The 24,094-nt window shown below is 48.9% G+C and overlaps 1 protein-coding gene across 2 annotated transcripts in view; it reads left to right on the forward strand.

Annotated features, from left to right (window-relative positions):
* Nucleotides 1-24,094, forward strand: part of GRK6 (G protein-coupled receptor kinase 6) — a 201,620-nt gene that overhangs the window by 43,135 nt on the left and 134,391 nt on the right. For both annotated transcript variants that reach the window (XM_069244490.1, XM_069244491.1), the window contains exon 2: nt 7,514-7,609. In XM_069244490.1, coding sequence (XP_069100591.1) covers nt 7,514-7,609 — 96 coding nt within the window. The remainder of the gene's footprint in view (nt 1-7,513; nt 7,610-24,094) is intronic.

The raw sequence follows: 24,094 nt of genomic DNA on the forward strand, positions 1-24,094 counted from the left end.
TTCCCCCCCACCCACCCACCCACCCCTTCTGTCTGTTTCCCCCCCACCCACCCACCCACCCCTTCTGTCTGTTTCCCCCCCCCACCCACCCCTTCTGTCTGTTTCCCCCCACCCACCCACCCCTTCTGTCTGTTTCCCCCCACCCACCCACCCCTTCTGTCTGTTTCCCCCCACCCACCCACCCACCCCTTCTGTCTGTTTCCCCCCACCCACCCACCCACCCCTTCTGTCTGTTTCCCCCCACCCACCCACCCACCCCTTCTGTCTGTTTCCCCCCACCCACCCACCCACCCCTTCTGTCTGTTTCCCCCCACCCACCCACCCCTTCTGTCTGTTTCCCCCCACCCACCCACCCACCCCTTCTGTCTGTTTCCCCCCACCCACCCACCCCTTCTGTCTGTTTCCCCCCACCCACCCACCCACCCCTTCTGTCTGTTTCCCCCCACCCACCCCTTCTGTCTGTTTCCCCCCACCCACCCACCCCTTCTGTCTGTTTCCCCCCACCCACCCCTTCTGTCTGTTTCCCCCCACCCACCCACCCCTTCTGTCTGTGTTTCCCCCCACCCACCCACCCCTTCTGTCTGTGTTTCCCCCCACCCACCCCTTCTGTCTGTGTTTCCCCCCACCCACCCACCCCTTCTGTCTGTGTTTCCCCCCCACCCACCCACCCCTTCTGTCTGTGTTTCCCCCCCACCCACCCACCCCTTCTGTCTGTGTTTCCCCCCCACCCACCCACCCCTTCTGTCTGTGTTTCCCCCCCACCCACCCACCCCTTCTGTCTGTGTTTCCCCCCCACCCACCCACCCCTTCTGTCTGTTTCCCCCCCACCCACCCACCCCTTCTGTCTGTTTCCCCCCCACCCACCCACCCCTTCTGTCTGTTTCCCCCCCACCCACCCACCCCTTCTGTCTGTTTCCCCCCCACCCACCCACCCCTTCTGTCTGTTTCCCCCCCACCCACCCACCCCTTCTGTCTGTGTTTCCCCCCCACCCACCCCTTCTGTCTGTGTTTCCCCCCCACCCACCCACCCCTTCTGTCTGTGTTTCCCCCCCACCCACCCACCCCTTCTGTCTGTGTTTCCCCCCCACCCACCCACCCCTTCTGTCTGTGTTTCCCCCCCACCCACCCACCCCTTCTGTCTGTGTTTCCCCCCCACCCACCCACCCCTTCTGTCTGTGTTTCCCCCCCACCCACCCACCCCTTCTGTCTGTTTCCCCCCACCCACCCACCCCTTCTGTCTGTGTTTCCCCCCACCCACCCACCCCTTCTGTCTGTGTTTCCCCCCACCCACCCACCCCTTCTGTCTGTGTTTCCCCCCACCCACCCACCCCTTCTGTCTGTTCCCCCCCCCACCCACCCACCCCTTCTGTCTGTTCCCCCCCCCACCCACCCACCCCTTCTGTCTGTGTTTCCCCCCCACCCACCCACCCCTTCTGTCTGTGTTTCCCCCCCACCCACCCACCCCTTCTGTCTGTGTTTCCCCCCCCACCCACCCACCCCTTCTGTCTGTGTTTCCCCCCCCACCCACCCACCCCTTCTGTCTGTGTTTCCCCCCCCACCCACCCACCCCTTCTGTCTGTGTTTCCCCCCCCACCCACCCACCCCTTCTGTCTGTGTTTCCCCCCCACCCACCCACCCCTTCTGTCTGTGTTTCCCCCCCACCCACCCACCCCTTCTGTCTGTGTTTCCCCCCCACCCACCCACCCCTTCTGTCTGTGTTTCCCCCCCCACCCACCCCTTCTGTCTGTTTCCCCCCCACCCACCCACCCCTTCTGTCTGTTTCCCCCCCACCCACCCACCCCTTCTGTCTGTTTCCCCCCCACCCACCCACCCCTTCTGTCTGTTTCCCCCCCACCCACCCACCCCTTCTGTCTGTGTTTCCCCCCACCCACCCACCCCTTCTGTCTGTTTCCCCCCACCCACCCACCCCTTCTGTCTGTGTTTCCCCCCACCCACCCACCCCTTCTGTCTGTGTTTCCCCCCACCCACCCACCCCTTCTGTCTGTGTTTCCCCCCACCCACCCACCCCTTCTGTCTGTGTTTCCCCCCCCCCACCCACCCACCCCTTCTGTCTGTGTTTCCCCCCCCCACCCACCCACCCCTTCTGTCTGTGTTCCCCCCCCCACCCACCCACCCCTTCTGTCTGTGTTTCCCCCCCCACCCACCCACCCCTTCTGTCTGTGTTTCCCCCCCCACCCCCTCCCCCGCCCCACTCCCTGCCTCTGTCTGTGTTGGTCCCTCCCCCGCCCCACTCACTCACTCCCTCTGTTGTCTGTGTTGGTCCCCCCCCCCCGCCCCACTCACTCACTCACTCCCTCTGTTGTCTGTGTTGGTCCCCCCCCCCGCCCCACTCACTCACTCACTCCCTCCCTCTGTTGTCTGTGTTGGTCCCCCCCCGCCCCACTCACTCCCTCTGTTGTCTGTGTTGGCCCCCCCGCCCCACTCACTCCCTCTGTTGTCTGTGTTGGCCCCCCCCCGCCCCACTCACTCCCTCTGTCTGTGTTGGCCCCCCCCGCCCCACTCACTCCCTCTGTTGTCTGTGTTGGACCCCCCAGCCCCACTCCCTCCCTCTGTTGTCTGTGTTGGACCCCCCAGCCCCACTCCCTCCCTCTGTTGTCTGTGTTGGACCCCCCAGCCCCACTCCCTCCCTCTGTTGTCTGTGTTGGACCCCCCAGCCCCACTCCCTCCCTCTGTTGTCTGTGTTGGCCCCACTCCCTCCCTCTGTTGTCTGTGTTGACCCCCCCAGCCCCACTCCCTCCCTCTGTTGTCTGTGTTGGACCCACCCACCCACCCCACTCCCTCCCTCTATTGTCTGTGTTGGCCCCACCCACCCACTCCCTCCCTCCCTCCCTCTGTTGTCTGTGTTGGCCACACCCACCCACTCCCTCTGTTATTCCCTCTGTTGTCTGTGTTGGCCCCACCCACCCACTCCCTCTGTTATTCTCTCTGTTGTCTGTGTTGGCCCCACCCACCCACTCCCTCTGTTATTCCCTCTGTTACCCCGTCTGTTGTCTGTGTTGGCCCCACCCACCCACCTCCTCTGTTATTCCCTGTTACCCCGTCTGTTGTCTGTGTTGGCCCCACCCACCCACCCACCCCTTCTGTCTGTGTTGGCCCCACCCACCCACCCACCCCTTCTGTCTGTGTTGGCCCCACCCACCCACCCACCCCTTCTGTCTGTGTTGGCCCCACCCACCCACCCACCCCTTCTGTCTGTGTTGGCCCCCCCACCCACCCACCCCTTCTGTTGTCTGTGTTGGCCCCCCCGGCCCCCTCCCCCGCCCCACTCCCTCCCTCTGTTGTCTGTGTTGCCCCCACGGCCCCCGCCCCACTTCCTCCCTCTGTTGTCTGTGTTGGCCCCCCCGCCCCACTCACTCCCTCTGTTGTCTGTGTTGGTCCCCCCCGCCCCTCTCACTCCCTCTGTTGTCTGTGTTGGTCCCCCCCCCCCGCCCCACTCACTCCCTCTGTTGTCTGTGTTGGCCCCACCCACTCACTCCCTCTGTTATTCCCTCTGTTGTCTGTGTTGGCCCCCCAGCCCCACTCACTCCCTCTGTTGTCTGTGTTGGACCCACCCACCCACCCCACTCCCTCCCTCTATTGTCTGTGTTGGCCCCACCCACCCACTCCCTCCCTCCCTCCCTCTGTTGTCTGTGTTGGCCACACCCACCCACTCCCTCTGTTATTCCCTCTGTTGTCTGTGTTGGCCCCACCCACCCACTCCCTCTGTTATTCCCTCTGTTGTCTGTGTTGGCCCCACCCACCCACTCCCTCTGTTATTCCCTCTGTTACCCCGTCTGTTGTCTGTGTTGGCCCCACCCACCCACCTCCTCTGTTATTCCCTGTTACCCCGTCTGTTGTCTGTGTTGGCCCCACCCACCCACCCCTTCTGTCTGTGTTGGCCCCCCCACCCACCCACCCCTTCTGGTGTCTGTGTTGGCCCCCCCGGCCCCCTCCCCCGCCCCACTCCCTCCCTCTGTTGTCTGTGTTGCCCCCACGGCCCCCGCCCCACTTCCTCCCTCTGTTGTCTGTGTTCCCCCCCCCGCCCCACTCACTCCCTCTGTTGTCTGTGTTGGTCCCCCCCGCCCCTCTCACTCCCTCTGTTGTCTGTGTTGGTCCCCCCCCCGCCCCACTCACTCCCTCTGTTGTCTGTGTTGGCCCCACCCACTCACTCCCTCTGTTGTCTGTGTTGGCCCCCCAGCCCCACTCACTCCCTCTGTTGTCTGTGTTGGACCCACCCACCCACCCCACTCCCTCCCTCTATTGTCTGTGTTGGCCCCACCCACCCACTCCCTCCCTCCCTCCCTCTGTTGTCTGTGTTGGCCACACCCACCCACTCCCTCTGTTATTCCCTCTGTTGTCTGTGTTGGCCCCACCCACCCACTCCCTCTGTTATTCCCTCTGTTGTCTGTGTTGGCCCCACCCACCCACTCCCTCTGTTATTCCCTCTGTTACCCCGTCTGTTGTCTGTGTTGGCCCCACCCACCCACCTCCTCTGTTATTCCCTGTTACCCCGTCTGTTGTCTGTGTTGGCCCCACCCACCCACCCACCCCTTCTGTCTGTGTTGGCCCCCCCACCCACCCACCCCTTCTGGTGTCTGTGTTGGCCCCCCCGGCCCCCTCCCCCGCCCCACTCCCTCCCTCTGTTGTCTGTGTTGCCCCCACGGCCCCCGCCCCACTTCCTCCCTCTGTTGTCTGTGTTGGCCCCCCCGCCCCACTCACTCCCTCTGTTGTCTGTGTTGGTCCCCCCCGCCCCTCTCACTCCCTCTGTTGTCTGTGTTGGTCCCCCCCCCCGCCCCACTCACTCCCTCTGTTGTCTGTGTTGGCCCCACCCACTCACTCCCTCTGTTATTCCCTCTGTTGTCTGTGTTGGCCCCCCAGCCCCACTCACTCCCTCTGTTGTCTGTGTTGGACGCCCCAGCCCCACTCCCTCCCTCTGTTGTCTGTGTTGGACGCCCCAGCCCCACTCCCTCCCTCTGTTGTCTGTGTTGGCCCCACTCCCTCCCTCTGTTTGTGTTGACCCCCCCCAGCCCCACTCCCTCCCTCTGTTGTCTGTGTTGGCCCCACCCACCCACCCCACTCCCTCCCTCTGTTGTCTGTGTTGGCCCCACCCACCCACTCACTCCCTCTGTTATTCCCTCTGTTGTCTGTGTTGGCCCCACCCACCCACTCCCTCTGTTATTCCCTCTGTTGTCTGTGTTGGCCCCACCCACCCACCTCCTCTGTTATTCCCTGTTACCCCGTCTGTTGTCTGTGTTGGCCCCACCCACCCACCTCCTCTGTTATTCCCTGTTACCCCGTCTGTTGTCTGTGTTGGCCCCACCCACCCACCTCCTCTGTTACCCCCTCTGTTGTCTGTGTTGGCCCCACCCACCCCCTCTGTTACCCCCTCTGTTACCCCCTGTGTTGGCCCCACCCACACACCTCCTCTGTTACCCCCTCTGTTGTCTGTGTTGGCCCTACCCACCCCCTCTGTTACCCCCTCTGTTGTCTGTGTTGGCCCCACCCACCCACCTCCTCTGTTGTCTGTGTTGGCCCCACCCACCCCCTCTGTTACCCCCTCTGTTACCCCCTGTGTTGGCCCCACCCACCCCGTCTGTTACCCCGTCTGTTGTCTGTGTTGGCCCCACCCACCCCCTCTGTTGTCTGTCTGTGTTGGCCCACCCTCTGTTGTCTGTCTGTGTTGGCCCCCAACCCACTCTGTGTTGGCTCCCAACCTTGCCCCCCCCCCCCCCACATACCCACCCTCTCTGTTGTCTGTGTTGGCTGGCCCCCACCCACCCACCCACCCTCTCTGTTGTCTGTGTTGGCCGGCCCCCACCCACCCACCCACCCTCCCTCTCTGTTGTCTGTGTTGGCCGGCCCCCACCCACCCACCCTCCCTCTCTGTTGTCTGTGTTGGCCGGCCCCCACCCACCCACCCTCCCTCTCTGTTGTCTGTGTTGGCCGGACCCCACCCTCTCTGTTGTCTGTGTTGGCCGGACCCCCCCCCCCCCCACCCTCTCTGTTGTCTGTGTTGGCCGGCCCCCACCCTCTCTCACCCTCTCTGTTGTCTGTGTTGGCCGGCCCCCACCCTCTCTCACCCTCTCTGTTGTCTGTGTTGGCCGGCCCCCACCCTCTCTCACCCTCTCTGTTGTCTGTGTTGGCTGGCCCCCACCCTCTCTCACCCTCTCTGTTGTCTGTGTTGGCCGGCCCCCACCCACCCACCCTCTCTGTTGTCCGTGTTGGGCCCCCACCCACCCACCCACCCTCTCTGTTGTCCGTGTTGGGCCCCCACCCACCCACCCTCTCTGTTGTCCGTGTTGGGCCCCCACCCACCCACCCTCTCTGTTGTCCGTGTTGGCCCCCCACCCACCCACCCTCTCTGTTGTCCGTGTTGGCCCCCCACCCACCCACCCTCTCTGTTGTCCGTGTTGGCCCCCCACCCACCCACCCTCTCTGTTGTCCGTGTTGGCCCCCCACCCACCCTCTCTGTTGTCCGTGTTGGCCCCCCACCCACCCCCTCTGATGTCTGTGTTGGCCCCCCATCCACCCCCTCTGATGTCTGTGTTGGCCCCCCACCCACCCCCTCTGATGTCTGTGTTGGCCGCCCACCCACCCCCTCTGATGTCTGTGTTGGCCGCCCACCCACCCCCTCTGATGTCTGTGTTGGCCGCCCACCCACCCCCTCTGATGTCTGTGTTGGCTGCCCACCCACCCCCTCTGATGTCTGTGTTGGCTGCCCACCCACCCCCTCTGTTGTCTGTGTTGGCTGTGATCCCCTCTGTTGTCTTATTGGCTGGTACCCCCTCTGTTGTCTTATTGGCTGGTACCCTCTCTGTTGTCTTATTGGCTGGTACCCCCTCTGTTGTCTGTGTTGTCCCTCCCTCCCTCTCTTTGTTTTCCGTGTTGGCCGCCATCCTCTGTTGTCTGTGTTGGGCCTCCCTTCCTCCCTCCCTTTGTTGTCCGTGTTCCCCACCAGTCCAACACCCCTGTTGTCAGTCTTGCTCCCCCGCCCCCCGTTATCTGTGTTGCCCATCCATTGTCCATGTTATTTAATGCAGTGCATTGCGTGATTGTGGCTTTGGAGTGCATGTCATTGCATACGTTTTCTGTCATTGCAATATTGATGTTGAATCATAGAATTGGTGGACTTGATTTGATTTTATGCAGCCTTTTGTTCCATTTAGTTCTGTCACAATGGCCATGGTCATTGACACTGCCTTGGGATTAATGTCAATGGTGCAGGTTTATCTTTCAATAATGAAGTCAACCTTCATATATGTAGTTCCAGCATATGGAATATCATTAAAGCGGAGACAAAATTACATTGCAATTAAAAGAGGAGCATCTCTCTGTAGATGCTGTGTTTTTGGAAATGGGATTTCCGAATGCCCTTTTTGCACCAGCTTCATACTGTTTTGATTGGGGCTGCTATTCAAGAATTCACCTGTGTGTGTTGCATTAGCCTACCGTCTGTTTCTCACTGATACTTTTTGCCTTTTTCATCAGAGCTTTTGTTTTTGTTTCCACACAGGTGGCGGAGGAAACCGAAAAGGGAAGAGTAAAAAATGGAGGCAGATGCTCCAGTTCCCCCACATCAGCCTCTGTGAGGAACTCCGGACGAGTATCGGTAATAACACTTTACAAGCATCAGTGTACTTCACCGTGTCCTATTTCTGCTTGCAATTGGCAGCTGCTCACCTTCATAGGATATTTGTCGGGTTTTAAGCCGCTGTTGTACAACTTTTGTCAGTCCTTAATGCATATGCATGCGACTACAGACTCCGATTCGCACACCTGGTCTTTTTGCAAGCAGAATTCTATATTCTTCCATTGCTCCCTGCAGACTCCTCTGGGGTATTGAAATGTTTCACAATTTTAAATAAGTGTTTGGCCCACTAACAGGATGACTCCAGCATTTTCATTGCACAGGTAAACCTCATTATTTGGTCAACGGTTTGTCAATGACTTAGAAATGGGTACCTTACCTTTAATTGCTTCTTCCTCCTCTACCCCCTTCACATTTCTGTTCAAGAAAGAGGAAAGTGTGGGGAGTAGGAGTCCTGACAGGGTTTTACCTGCTCTAGAAGGGCTATCGCTGTGCCCATATTTTGCCAATTTCTACCTTATTATCTCTGGCCTGGCACAGCCTTTCTACCGTCAAACTTCTGACCTGCGTAGGACCAGTGCCCTGCCAAATTCTGAGAGCTGAATGATTAGGTGAGGGTTATGTGGAACGTTTTTGGATAGGACCAATGTGTAGGAGTACCCAATATTGTTGTATGGTGTGGTGACTGTCAGTCTCTTCCTTCCCTTTTAACATCTTCTTCAGGGCCTTTGTACTCAGTCTAAGAAGCTAATAGATCGGCTTTGCTGTCCTACCTATCACATTGTCCTTCTCCTATAAAGAACGTTATCCTATACCCACAAATGGGGGGCGAAGGAGGGGGCCGGTTGTATTTCTGTTCAAGTTGGACTTAAAGCCTTTGCCTGGCTTCACTCGTTGTCTGAACCCTCCCGTTGAGAACTGTGAGGCTTGTGAAGACTGATGAGGATCTTCCAGTATGTTAATTGTAGTTTTGCGAACATGTTGTCTGAGCAGGATTGCAAGGGAACCAGTCATAAACATTACATTGGAGATCAAAAGGCCCTCAACCTCGGTTTGGAATATAGCCTAGTGGAACATGTAGCTCCATAATTTCTTTTATCATGTATTCTGTCGAACTCCAGCAATAGCATGGGCTGTGATTGCCTGCGGGCGGCGTCCATATCAACAGTTCTCTATATTTGGGTCTTACAGCTTGACTGAAGACCTGCTTATATTCCGGAGAGGATGTGGATCTCTGAGCCCTTCACTGGTTTTCCTTTCCTTCAATGACTTTCGTATTCCATCCTTCCTTCTTCCGATTCAAGTCTTCACTATTTTCCGCTATACACCCTAATACGCCTGTGTGTATTTGCTTTTCCCTTTCACCTTTGATGAGACAAGGAAATCAATTGCCCATATGGATGGCACATAGAGGCATGTCTTGGCTGAGAGCAGTGGGCTGCCAGTTTGGTCATACAACCAAATCATGCCAAATTATTTTCTGCCTTGTAGTCTGGGCAGGGTTGGATGGATGGGCCATGGGAGTTGAAATTTAGAGAGCCTTTTGAGGGGACAAAGCATGTATTCTCTAGACCCTCACTTCGTCATAGCTGTGCAACTAATTGGACACAGTTGTACACCACAATGCCACACATATAGCAACAGTGTACTACATGAATGCTGTTAGGTAACGAGAGCTCAGTTGTGCAGTAAGGATTTTTTTTTAAAGCAAATCATAGATAATTATAAATTAGCAGAGGCAACGCAGGATCGGAATTTCCCTCATAGACATGAAGTAGTAGTTGAGGGGGCTCTAACGGTTCTTATACCTATATTTCTGGGATCCGCAAACCTCTTATATGGCAGTTTCTTTAGAGTTGATAGGTGTACCTTATACAATATCTAACTTATCACTTTTACAGTTTTCCTACACCCTAGGGAACAGGGGCAGGTTTGTTTCTGAGCCTTAATGATTTTGTAACTCTTATAAACCACTAGCTCTGACGCTACCTTGATTATTACTGAACTTTTTATGGCATTTTGTTCTCATATTTTCCTGGTATTTTGACATCTCCCCCCTACAACATTTTATTACAGTCAGCTTTGTTTCAACTCAGTTTTTAGTACTCATGCGTGTTATGCCTTTTTAGAGGTACTGGGTAGTCTGTGGCTACTTAATGGTACTTGGCTGTAGGTCGACACTGCTATGGTACTCCAATTGGAAAACCTTGATACTCCCTGTGGGTGCTCGGCTCTGAGTTACTAAACCCTATCACCTCTTAGAGTAAGCTATCTTGACCCCGTAAATCATGGATTACTGCAATTATGTAGCAATGAATGTCCAAATTATGCAGCAAAATTGATTCATTTACAGGCTAAAGAAATTCACATTAAGGCATATCATACAAATAGACATACTATTTGATGTTGCCTTGCTATTTTGATATTTTACTGAACATTAATATCAATGGATTGCCAATGGAAAAAACAAATCTTCGCTTTCCTTAAGGAAAAAGCTGGCTAGAGCAGATTATATTAATAAAATATTATCCATTAACAATTCATAATGAGGCCTTTGAAGGAAGTAAAGGAACACCATGTTATAAATAATGGCCTTTCTGCTACCTAGTGCAAAATAATTTATGTACCTTGAGCGTTGCACTCAGAAGAAAAGAAGACTGCATGTAAACATTTGTAATAAAAGGTAATGTTTGTATATATATTACACATTCTGTTTATTTTCTAAAAATTGAATTAATTTGGGATTTTACGTTGTGGTCATGGTAGATCCCCTAGAAAGCATCTCTTTCCATTATGACCTAGTACTGCAGAACAGTATGGTATTTACATTTCATATTTATCATACACTTTTCCTACTAAGATGCACTTTGGAAATCGGTCCTTAAGGAGTTGTGACTTGTTTGAGATTCTTGTAAGGTCTGATGGCCTGATTTAGAGTTTGGCAAAGGGGTTACTCCGTCACAAATGTGAAGGATATCCTGTCTGCCATATTACAAGTTCAATAGTCTATTATGGAATTATACAATGGCGGACAAGATTTATACGTCAAATTTGTGACAGAGCAAACCCCTCTGCCAAATTCTAAATCAGGCTCTGAGTGTCTAATTGAATTAGCTGCTTCTTTGATAAATATCTGTAATATAAACTTGAATTTTTGTGAACAATGTAACTAAATCTTTTCATGACAAAGAAGGAAGCTTTGTTTCTCTGTGTTCTCCTGCAAAGGATTTGGTTCTGTGCTGAACACTTGGCACCAAAATGTCGAAGTGATCAACCTTCATATGTCGCACCAGATGACTGTGTGCTTGTGCCTCAGCTGCTGAGCTTCCAGTATTCAATATAAATACAATATTTCTCATACAAAATTGATTCCCAGAAGCCAACTAGGAAAACAAGGTCTACTGACTGAAGTTACTGGTGATCCAATGATGTAGTTAGTGGCAACACTGGGGTCCACTTACTGATGTGTGGAAAGTACATGTCAGTATCACTAGATTTGTAACCTAATTACGGTCCAGATGGTTGTGATTCTTTTTAATGGATCAACAATCACTATGGAGTTTCACTGGATAACAACTTTAGGGGCCTCCACCTCAGGATCAGAGTAATGATTGTCATGATTTTCCTGTGATGAGGATACCCAATCAGTCACAATATTTGCCATTTCCACTAGGGAGTTGATTTCATTGTTAAAGCATGATCACAGCTTTAAAATTCAAAATCTCCAAAACTATAGGTCTAAAAGGACAGTTCAGAGAGGTCCGGAATTGGGGCTGCCAACCTCAGCCAAGTTGAGGGTGTGAAGGAGTTTCCTCCTGGGGCTGACAAGGTAGGGCTATCTAGCCGTCATAGACATACATGGTGGTGGAGACTCACCAGCTCTTTCTGTGGCAAGCAACCATGCAGCTTTACAATCCAGTTAATGCTCTTGATTTGTTCTTCCTTTTTCTAGCCAGCTGGGCTGTGTGGATCTGGGAACTCCTATATGATGGCAGTTGACACATTCTCTACAAAGATCTTCTAGTCCGCTCTATCATGTGAGATTGGCTTCTCCAGACAGGCACTCTCACCATGCCAACTATCCACAGGTCAAAGCATTAAGTCTTCATGCAGACCTCAGACTTGGGTCCAGCATGGAAGGAGCATGACAACCCGGCATAGTCTTCAGCTCCTTGTCAAATATCTTCCTCCCACATTAGGTTGCAGGCCTCTCCATCTGGACTATCTTTCATGTGCTTACTCTCTTCTCTTGGCCTAGGATGGAAACCAGAACCAATCAGAGGGTTTGCTTTATTTTTAGTTCAAACACTCCTCCCTGAACTGGTGGAGGAACTTCGCCCTCCTTGCTCTTGCTCAGCGAGTAGAACATGTTTCGGGATGGAGGTTCTGGCAAGGAGTTTGTGCTTGGTTACATGCCAGTGACTGCATAGCTTGAGTTATGGTGACAATGGCCATCCTTGCTCAGAAAGAAGGTACACTGGAGCACCGGCCTGATAAACAGAATAGTGAAGAGATGGAGCACCTTCAAGAGACTCCACGAGTGTCCAGTTCACTGGATTAAGAACACTGAGCTAATCAGAAAAATGGCACAGTGTAAAGAAAATAACTTTTCTAAGCCTTTCGTCCCAACAATGGTTAGCTTTCCATCTCATTTTTTTAAACCTTGTTTCCAGTTGATTCTTAAAGGGTAAGCAGCTGTTTTACTTGGTTCATTTCATGCTTTTTACAGACTGGACATGTGCACAACAGGAGTACAAACGGAAAAAACATTTGTCTCTGCACTTGGTAACAGCTTTTCCTGTCCTTGTCAAAGCAGAAGTTCCTCACCGTCTGCTGATTGTGAAACTAAAAGTGCAGCATGTTCTTGAAATTTATTCTATGCGGGTGTGCAGCTTGTCCGCTAAGTGCTTCCTTCTGGATGGTGTCCAGCAAAGCTTCTGTGTTCATGAGGGAAAACTTGGATCTGACTCTTAAATGTCATCTCGATTGTCAGTCCTTCAGTGCTTGCTGAAGTAATGGAAAACTGAGTACTGTTAATTGAATGGTGCACTGTACCTTGATGAGGGGATAATATCGCTAAATCACACAAATCTAACTGTTCCTGTGACTACAGCATGAAACTCAAAAGAAGTTGCATATAAAATTGTGGATTCCATCAGCTGAAGTGAATTCACTTCGATGGTTAAATATTTGCTCCCATGAATGTTGGGTACTATGAGTGAGATATGAGAGTCTGGGGCACTCATTGTTTCTCTCCGTCTAACACTCTGAGGCTGGAGACATTGGCCACTGAGCCATAGGTTTTAGCTAGAGATAATGATGCACATGGAACAGGTCACCCAGCATTGGGTACGTTAAAGTATACATCTTAAAGTATGCACACACCAGATGAAGAAGTGTACTCTAAGGGTTGACATGCTCTGGCGTAGCTTTCTCTTGACTGACTTGCTGAGGCATAGTGTTTGGTTTTTGTAGCAGTCCTAGTGAGGCATCATTTGTTTGAGGACTTTGGCACTGGTACAAGTTAATAAAACTCTGGTGATTACATGGAGGAATCAGATCACTTGCATCTTCTTTGGTTTTACTTATGCGGTTGGGGGTGAGGGGTGATGGGGTGTAAAGAAGAGTTTTCATTCTTATAGAGGAGCCAACCAACCACCAAATTCCAGCTGTTATTCCCCAAGTATCCTGGCATCATATCCTGGCAGTTTAGAGACATTTACCTGAAAGCTGCCTCTTGCTTTTCCCTTATCCACACCTATAGCGTAGAAAAGGTTAATGTGCTTGCTTCTCTTGTGTATATTTCTACAGTGTTGGTAGGGTGGCATTGCCTGAATGGCACAGAGAAAAGACTGCTAAATAGATGTTTTAAGAGTAAGTGCGACAATAGTTTCCACACTTGTTTCTTCATTAGGCATCTACATGATACAGACAATCTTTAAAGCCTCTTCGGTATAGTTGTGGTCTCTTTGATATACCTCCAGGAACTTAATGGGCCATGTAAAGCACCCCAAGAATTCTTTCTTTTGCTTTCCACTCCCTTAACTCCTTACCAGCATATCCAAGACCGGATTGTCTGAGGGTCACGTGACAAAAGGCCATGAGCCCCTTTACAGGGTCCTTGTCTTGTCAATCCAAAGTGGTTTTCGTGGCTTCACAGACCTCCCCTGGCCCTCTTCACTTTACTCCTCTCTTCACAAAACACAGGTTAACACATCTGTGGTTTCATAATTGGGGTTAATCAATGCTAGACATTTCACCTTGTAGCCAGACTACCAGGGCATGCGAAGAGCAAAGGAGATAGAGTCTGGGGTTCGTGTGCCTGAAAGGGCCCAGGATTCCTACACCCCCACCGACTAGTTACCTCTGCACGTGCCACCTTTACTTAACCTCCACCACAACACCCAGAGACAAAGGAGCAAAATACAGAAGATCAGTTATACAACTGTGGAGCAGTCGTCCCTGTCTTGCAGATTAATACCAGTTATTGAGTAGCCTCACTAATAATCTGTTGCTTTACCATTTTAGCTCTTTTCGTTTCTGGATCAAGGTGCTTCTTTTTGTATACTTTTCCTCTTTGCTGGCAGGGCACTAGTAGTCACAGGATAACAACTGATAATTCTTTTTCGGGAACTGTTTGGTTTTGATACATAAGTGATCCCGCCATTGTTCCACCTCTTATTCGATTTGGGAGCTGCAGCCATAGAAGGATTCAGTGATAAGTGGAACGGCCTTCCTTTGCCAGACATTGTTAAAGATTAAACACTTCTGTCAATATGCCTGCACCTTCACAGTGATTTAAGAGGCTCTGATCCGGATGTTCATGTCGTACATCTGGGTTGGCCTGAGTGGGGTTTTAGGCTTGAGTAATTCCTAGCTGCTTCTGTATATCCAATCGGAATGTGTCCGATTTTCGGAGGGCATGTCAGGAACTGTTGAGGTACTTCTTGTAACCTGTGGCTCCTTCCAGCCTTGCATCTTTCTAATCGTACATATTCATTCATCCCAGCTTGCAATCTCCTCCAGGCAGAACACAGCACTATGATTCTAGGCTAGAGGCAGTGTGCTGCACACATTTAAGTATCACTGTCACTAATGTATGAGGAGCCAAAGAAATGCTCTAGTGACAGAAACCGGTATGAGATTTGAAACTGCCTCTCACATATGCAGCCTTCTTCCACATGGTGGAGATTGGTGATATTGAAAGCACATTTGCAAATACCACCTTTGCATTGGTAGGTTTAACTCTGTTATCACTTTTGTAAAATGTTATTACAGTGAGCAGTATAAGGTAAATCCATTGTGATATTCACATCTATGGCCCTTCGTCAACTGAAAACAACATTTAAATCGCTATCTTGAAAAAGCCAAAGAAAATAGCTTCCTTGCAAACCTATATTCCTTATACAACTGCCTGCTCATCTTAACAACACTGGAAACAAAATTGTGGTTGCCCTGATCTAGGGGTATTTGCAGTGACAAATCTTTCTTTCGCACTAGGCAGAGTGACTAACTGCCTATTTGACTGTTAAGGCGTGGAGTGGGGTGAGGATAATCCCTTCTCCCCGCATGACACTATACAACCTTGTGCAACACCTATTCTATTGAGCCCTTCTGCTGTTGTAACCTGGTGGCCTTATTCCTGAACTACTATTGGGTTGCTTGTGTTGAAAATCAATGTTGTGCAGTTTTGGGGGGGTGCCGATTTCTGAACCGAGGTTCTGTTCAGACCCAGCAGAATCTAAAGTTTAGAAATCCTCTTTGATATTGAATATTTTCCAAGGTGCACAAGTTGGGTCTTTAGTCGTGTGTGAAAACTATTGTGCATGCTGTGACAAACAGCAAGATAGTCTACCTTTGAGCTTGGCTCTTTTGTGACTTTTGTTAGTATTAGTTATGCTCTTGGTAATGTGTATGCATGGTGCCATTGACTCCTCCCAAGTAATTGCTCCAAATCTGTGGCACAGCGTTCTGGCAAACGCAAAGCACCTAGGCTATTTGGGTGCTAAATCCTTCTAGCCAGTGACTGATCTGGAAAGAGCACTGAGGTACAGATGGAAGTGTGATAGTGTGAGGCAGGTGAAGGTGCATTGTGTGCTACTCCTGTTCACTCTTCTCATTTTCATTTTGTGTTAGCATGAAGGCACCGTGAATGTTTAGTACTTTGATTAGACCAGGGCTAAAGCAAGCAGCTGCTACAGAGACCCAGCTGAAGTGCTGCCATGTTCCCTGCAGCTTAGTGCTGCTATTCTTCTTATTCCAGGCAAAGCACCCTTAGCATCTTTGTCAGTGCCCCTTAATCTAACCTGCATCACATTCTACTTATCCACACAAGCTCCAGTTCACTGCCATCTTGACCTGCCACCCCTCCTGCTATTGCAGTATTAAAACCCCCAACACATCTGCCTGAACATCTCAATCCTGATGTGTATCACATGTTTACATTCAAGTGCACACATTTTTGCCAACGCGCCACACTTTTTATCTATTCCAGCACCTCCCCTATCTGCACTAAGACCCACACTCTATTCTTCCAGTGTCCTGCAACAATATATTGTTCAACCATGGGCCTTTTACCACCCTGTCTCTTGCTCATATGCCACCGGCAGAAACATCCCTGCAACGAGAGTCAATTGATGTTCCACTTATTCTTTTGAAATTAGAAAATGTTATACACGGCCTCTGGAGTGCAGCTACTGTACTGCCTGTGCTGGCCCAGGAGTGGCCAGCCCAGTGGATATAAGAGCGGAGATCACACTGGTTTTTCATCGCTTTACTTTCATGAATATATGGAATGACGGGGTGTTTCTGGTGTGCGAATGTGGAAATCACAAATAGTACTGTTCATTGCAAATTCTACTGGGCTGGCAAGAGGCTGCCTTCTGCAACACTCATACTGTTAAAACACACCCCTGTGTTGCAGTGTCGGGCGCAGGAAACCACAGTTTCCTCAAGAGAAACTGTCACTGCTGCAGGTTGCAGTGTCCGGGGTGGGGTCTGTGGTTAGTGTATAATGACCAGAGGGGTTGGGGGAAGGAGCATTATGAAGGCTAGTACTAGCAAAATTTACTCTGAGGGCATCAGCATATTAGTGGCATCATGTGTTCATAGAGTGATTTCAGAGGCTGAAATTCAACATAGTTCATTTTTCTGAAGCTACCACAGAATTTAGTACTCTAACATCTGCACAGGCTATATATAGTGCCATTACAAATAGACTATATATCACTAAACAAACATGAAAATACTCAGCGAACAGAAACCTCAGTCTAATGGCACAGTCATTAGTGATCATTTACTGGCATTGCAGTTGCATTTCTTCACAACCTACATATTACTGGAAGATGTGGATATGACCTCTTCCGCCAAAATATATTTATAATGCTTGCAGGCTATATTATTCTTTAATATTCTCAATCTCCTGATTCTGCCTTAGTGTGGAAAGATTGTGTGAAGTCTTGCTGCTGTGAGCTATACAGAGAATAATTTACCTTTTGAGATGGCTTGTTCATGCAAGGGGAAGCCAACCTGATGATCAGATGACATACAGAGGTCCAGCTGACTGTAAAATCTGCTTTTGGGAAGTGTTGAGTTATTGTGATCATCCAAGAACCATTGAATCCTTGCAATACAAATGTTCCGGGGAATCAAGAACCTCATATGGGTTGCAAATTATGTCCTACCACCACTCCCAATCCCCCCTGCTCACTACTAAGTGCTGAAATGTTTGCAGTGCCTGCCTTCCTCCCCTCCACCGCAGCCTTAAAATTCCCTGCAGGCAGCACAACTTCACAAACCTTATGTGAGATTCAGCTCTGTTGGCTAAATGAGGCAGTCTCAATTCTGTAACTGTTTGATCTAAAAGTAACAAGGCATGGAAGTGATAATTTTGAAAGATCCTCCAGTAAGAGGCAAAAGAAAGATCCACATAGTTTAAGGTAAGTATTCCCATTTGAGACATGACAAGGAGCATTCCCTCCTGGAAGACCAAGATAAGAACTTATTTTCGGGGAGAGCCACATCTTCTCTCCCACTTCGGAGAGGTTACACCTCCATCCATACCTGTTACTACTGTTGAGTACTTATTTTCGAAGACCATTGAACTCCTACCACCTTCTCAGTTCTCTGCAGTGAATGATTGTTATAGGCAACAAGTTGATAAATTGAGTACTAAAGCATCTCAGCATCGAAGCTGTTCCTCTGAGGTATCTTACCTCTGTAATCTTTTTAGACCCTTTTTCATAAGCCTTGAAGCCCAGAATTAAACTTTGGTGTCACGTTTGTTAGAGCCAATTTTGGAGATATGTTTATGCCCTTCTCCACTAAAACTATAAAGAGAAGGTTATAGAAGTAATTCAAGTCTGCACTATCAACATTTTTTTTTTAATCTATGTCACACAACCTCCAGATTTGGTAGCCTCTGCTTCTAGAAAGTGCTACAATACAGGTCCCTCTCAAAGGAGAACAGGAAGGATTATCTGGGGAAAATCGTGCAACACATATGCTACCTTCATGAAGGCAGCTAGGTCCTCTGCTCTTTTGGCTAGGTGAAATGGAGCGCTATGAAAGGCAGTGGGGTAGTTTTTTTGCACTCCTTTGAGAAAGTAGAGAATAATTCAAGGGTGTTTTAAAAGAAGGATTTGTAACACCCACTTTATAAGTAGGTTCAGCAAAATATTAGACAGATCTTGCAGCTTAATGATAATACCACGATATTTGATCAAGATCTCCGGGTTTTGAGCTGTGTCTTTGGTCCCAACTGGCATAGCATAAGATCATGGGCCTGCTCTCTCACAAGTTCCTCTTTCCACCACTTGTACAGACAATGAAATCCAGTGAATGAAAGCTGATAAACTGGTTGGTCTTGTGAAATGCAAAGAATTCTGAAGTATACACCTTAAAGACTATTGGATGGATAATGGTAAAAATCTCCCAGACGGACATGGTTTCCAAGAGCATTTCCACAGCCTTGTGAAAGTCTCCCTCTGCTTAAGCAGCAATTTCCTTGCTTTTCCACTTCCAACCACTACTGCGGTGGTATACAAATTTCCAGTTGTTTCCTTTTGTGGGAGAGGATAAGAGCCAGATGATTGCTCAGTCGTGTGGCTTCCCAGTGTTGTACGTAATACAGAATCAAGGGGCAGGCAAGTTTAGCAGCAAAGCATATAAAACAGAAGTACAAAGAACTCTGTACAATTTTAAGTGAAAACCGGCATCAATTTGCCATCTAAAGTGGGGGGAAAAAGGTGTCTCCCTGGTTTACAAAAATCCACATACTTTTATAGGACTTTAGACAAGTGCTTTGGAAATACATGGTTTTCAGGTTTGCACCAATAGTGAACTAGCCAAAAGAAACATTATACTACAGAATACATTCAGAATTATCTCAATATAGTAATATGCTGAGATTTAGTCATTCTCACAGTTTTAGCTGAACCTTTTGACTGATATATTGATTTATCATGAACCTGTGATGGTTGGAAACGTCCTTGATTTGTTATAGTGAGAACACTTTTCTGAGTACTCTCTACGTAGCCGTGAACACTAGCCATACTCTATTTAGAAAAGACATTGGCAGCAGTCATCACGTGGTATATTGTTGGAGGATAGGGCAAACACAATCTGTTGGCATAAGCTTAGTTCGTAATGCTCTACATTGACAGAAAATCAACTTGCGCTACCTTGCAGATGATCAACACCACTATGATGCATTACTTCAACCAGAGGAGTCAATCCAAAAGGAGAGTTTTAGTGATAGAAGCACAGATGCTGTCGTCTCTAACAAGGCATAGTGCTGTGATGCTGGTACATCTCTTTGATCAACAGAATCTGAAGGCAGACAAACTCATCAAGTTTGTTGTGGAAGAACAACAAAAGGTGGTTAACATCCAGAGTGGTTCCAATATCTTAGAAGACTTGGGAACGCCCCATATAAATTTGTTTGCCCCTTTAGTAAATCAAAAATGTTGTGACTTTACTTCCAGGCCTCTAATAAGTTTTGTGGCTATTGCCTCTCCTATTATGTATGCCAATCTTCTACAAGGCAAAGTGACTGGTTCTCATTGCTCTGACTGGCCAGTATAATGGTGCTAGCAAGACTTGTTCTACATATTTATCCACCAGTATTTTATGCCTATATGAATGTTACTGCTTTACAAGATAAAGGCAAGAATCCTCTTCCCTGGCCTGTTGTTGAGCTTGATCGTCCAGCTCCAGAGTACCTTCCATACAACCACCTAAACCTTTGTGAAAGAGTTGTCAAAAAGAACCTTAGTGTTGTTTTTGTATACTTTTTAGTGAAACAGATTCGGAACCAGGGGCCAGATGTAGGAAGAAAGCAAATTGCGACTTGCAATTTGCGAGTCCGTGCGACTCGCAAATTGCAAGTCGCAATTTGCTATGCAGAAAGGTGTCTCAGACACCTTCTGCAACTCGCAATGGGGTCGCAAAGACCCACCTCATAAATATTTATGAGGTGGGTCGCAGTTTGCGACCCCATTGCGAGTATGGGCACTCACGGGGATGGTGGCCTGCTGGAGACAGCAGACCACCATGTCAGTGACTGCTTTTTAATAAAGCAGTTTTTTTTTTTCTATCTGCAGCCCGTTTTCCTGTTTCGGTATTTTTCAGAGCAGGCAGTGGTCCATAGGACCACTACCTGCTCTGAAAAATTGTTTTTGTGATCATTCACAAAGGGGAAGGGGTCCCATGGGGACCCCTTCCCGTTTGCGAATGGGTTACCATCCACTTCAAGTGGATGGTAACAGCGATTTCATTTGCGACCGCTTTCGCGGGCGCAAATGAAATTGCATAGCATTGCGAGTCGCAAATAGGAAGGGAACACCCCTTCCTATTTGCGAGTCGGAAATGCATTTTGCGAGTCGGATCCGACTCGCAAAATGCATTTCTGCATAGCAGAGAGGCTTTTGCGCCTCGCAAACGGCGTTTTTCGCCGTTTGCGAGGCGCAAACCCTTTGCTACATCTGGCCCCAGGTGTCTAAAGAAACAGGTTCATCCAAAAGATTGCTGGAAAGAGATGGTACTGCCTTATCTTTATTTCACCAAATCTAACCTTTCATTCTCAAAAGTGGAGTTTCTGGGCGTCCTAATTTGGCTGCAAAGACAAGTGACCTTGTAGCTCTCTGCACATAAACTTGTTCTGTGTTCTATCAAAATAAGTTAACCTAAATAAATCACTTTTATTTTTCACCCTCATATTAATCTTAAATTTCTACCTGAAAAATCCCGTCATCTCCAGCCCAAAAGTGTCTTAGAGGTTATGAGGGCATTAAGATTTTTTTTATAACAGAACGATCTGCCCTGATATGGTGAAGCACCAATCGTTCTCCTCCACCACAAATCCCTCCCCTATCTTCCCTTTAGTAGGCCTAATGTGCTGCCATATTTAATAAACGGGAGAAGGATTTTCACTATTAATGCTACTAAGTCCAAATGTGCATGTTTTTCCCCTTCCCAGATAAATACTGGTTCCAACTCGGCACCCAGGAGGTAAATTAGTGTGAAGCTGTACGCAGTCTTGTGGGCAGGTGAAGCTGCAGGTCACAGCTCAGCTGAGGCAATATTGTCTATTCCCACTCCCTCCTTCATCCTGCCTGTGTGCTCTGTGTGCATGGCCCAGACGGTTCCTACTCACAGATCAGGGTCATAGGGGAAAGGATTGGAATCATTGGTCAACCCTAGGCTATGGCAATGCTGTGGGATGTTGCTGTTGGTGGCAAGCACTGTTAGGCTGTCCTCCTTCCTGCAGTCCCTCCCCTGCCACCAACTTACCTTTGATGAAAATGTGTGCAGTGTCTTTGGGCTAGGAATTAGTGGTTCTAATTTAAGGACTCGGTGTTTGTGGACATAAAAATTCCAGGCCATGATACCCTGGGTCATTTGTATTGAGGGCTGAAGCACCTTCACTTTATTAACTTCTGTATCTTAAGGGCAAGAAAATTATTCCCAATTTCTCAGCCCATTCCCACTTAGACCCACAGGAAAACCATGTCCAGATGAGTTTTAGTGCACCTCATTCTAAGTGTTTAGTATAACTTCAACACTATCTTCTGAAAACTAGGGTTCTTGCATTCCGGCCGCAGATCTAAATTTTTATGACTCTTTGTACCTACTGGCTCCTACAGAGGGTGTAGGATTTCCCATACATACATTTTTCTCTGGGTTCATATTACAGTTCTGACTCAGGCCCTTATTAGGAGTGGCTCAATGAATTTGGATGTATTTTCAGCAGCCAAAATCCCATGCATTTTCATGCACCGAGTACAAAAATCTGAATGTTGTTCAGTGTTGGAGTAGGAAAACCTATAATTAGTGCTGTTTCCCCACCTGATAATTAAAGATCTCAGGGTATTATTTATCGAACAATGGGTACTGTTTGAGTCCTTGAGTCTTCCTATATGACCAGTACTGGTCATGCCCCATCATGGCACAGTACGCTCTGCACATTTTAAATGAATTAACCGTTCTTCCATGTGTGCAAGGTGAAAACTTGGGACACCCTCTATTGGCTCCCTAGCACATCTTCCCTCTTTCCTTACATACCCTGCAAACATGTGGAGTCAAACTGACTTTTTAAGTCACTCACTGTGACTTTCAACCTTCTTGGGGTGGGTCTAACCAGTTAGTACTTTCACAGTCAGTCTGAGTTCAGTCTGTTCTACAACTCTTCCCTCTCCTATGGTGGCATACAGACCTCTGGACAGTATTTGGCCCTGATCTTGGGCCTTTGCGGCTGAATAAATGCATTTCATTTACTGGAATAAAAAAACAAGCTTCAAGCTGCCAGGGACTGGTAGGAAAGTAGTCAACCTCCTCCCCTGCATTATGCTTGAACTGTGGTACCCTGCAGCCTCTTACTCACTAGTCAGTTTGTCTAGACTACTGCCCACTCTAAATGGGAGACGGGCCTAAGGTAGCACTTTAAAGAAGCTTGTCTGTTTGTTTTCTGCTTGAGGGATAGGGTTCTTTCACCCTCCTCAAGGCAAAAAATATTCTGACTCCCTCTGAGAACCAGATCTAACTAGCCTGGACACTGACTGACATCACTGACTCACACAGCCTGCCAAGCTGTGTCACATGCCATTAAGCAACCCTGAAGCTGAGGTTCTTACTTCACTCATGCATATGTGGAAAACTATGGAAGATCTCATTGGTCCAAAATATGTCAAGTATGGGATAGATACACAGGTCTAGTTTCCAATAAGCAGACTATACGTAGGAGGATAATGTCCTCAGTTATAACTTTAGACCCAAAAGCAAACAGGCATTTACTTGGCAGGGCTAAAGTTTTTTTTTGTTAAACATTTTATTGATATCCATAAACACCAGTCAATGTAAAATACACGCACAGCTCCTCATTTTCCCACCTAGTGCCTCTCCAATGTACATGCAATACAGAGGTTGTGCAGTGCAAGGGACGTTACCCAGTGGTGCAAGGAAATCAACAAATGAAATCAATAACTAACAAAAAACAAATATTCTGCTAGGTTAAGGAGTAAAGGAGGGCAGTGGATCCGATGACCTGGGTAATGTCCATGCTTTGGCATTGAGGATGTGTGCCAGAGAAGGTGAGGGTTGGGGCCCGGTGAGAAGATGGAGTGTGATAGCATGTATGGCAAACACAGCCAGAGGTAAGGGATACATTATCGGTGTATAGGAAAGTACCATCTTGCCTGGCATGTTACCCCCATTTTTACATGTATGTAAGTTTGGTTTTGCCTGTCTCACTGGGATCCTGCTAGCCAGGACCCCAGTACTCAGTTTGTGGCCTGAATGCGTATACCTGTGTAGTGACTAACTCTGTCACTGAGGCTCTGCTAACCAGAACCTCAGTGGATATGCTCTCTCTGCCTTTAAATTTGTCACTATAGGCTAGTGACCACTTTTACCAATTTCAATTGGCACACAGGAATACCCGTATAATTCCCAAGTATATGGTACCTAGGTACCCAGGGTATTGGGATTCCTGGAGATCCCTATGGGCTGCAGCATTTCTTTTGCCACTCATAGGGAGCTCAGACAAACCTTTACACAGGACTGCCACTGCAGCCTGAGTGAAATAACGCACACGTTATTTCACAGCCATTTTCACTGCACTTAAGTAACTTCTAAGTCAACTATATGTCTAACCTTCACTTGCTGAAGGTTTGGTGCAAAGTTACTAAGTGTGAGGGCACACTTGGACTAGCAAAGGTGCCCCCACATAGTTCAGGGCCATTTACCCAGACTTTGTGAGTGTGGGGACCCCATTACACGCGTGCACTACATTTAGGTCAATACCTATATGTGGCATCACAATGGTAACTCCGAATATGGCCATGTAACATGTCTAAGATCATGGAATTGTCCCCCCCCATGCCAAATCTGGTATTGGAGTGCCAATTTCATGGATCCCCGGGGCTCCACTATGGACCCCAGGTACTGCCAAACCAGCTCTCTGGGGTTTTCTCTGCAGCTACCGCTGCTGCCACCCCACAGACAGGGTTC

The sequence above is a fragment of the Pleurodeles waltl genome, chromosome 7, assembly GCF_031143425.1.
Source record: "Pleurodeles waltl isolate 20211129_DDA chromosome 7, aPleWal1.hap1.20221129, whole genome shotgun sequence".
NCBI lineage: Eukaryota > Metazoa > Chordata > Amphibia > Caudata > Salamandridae > Pleurodeles > Pleurodeles waltl.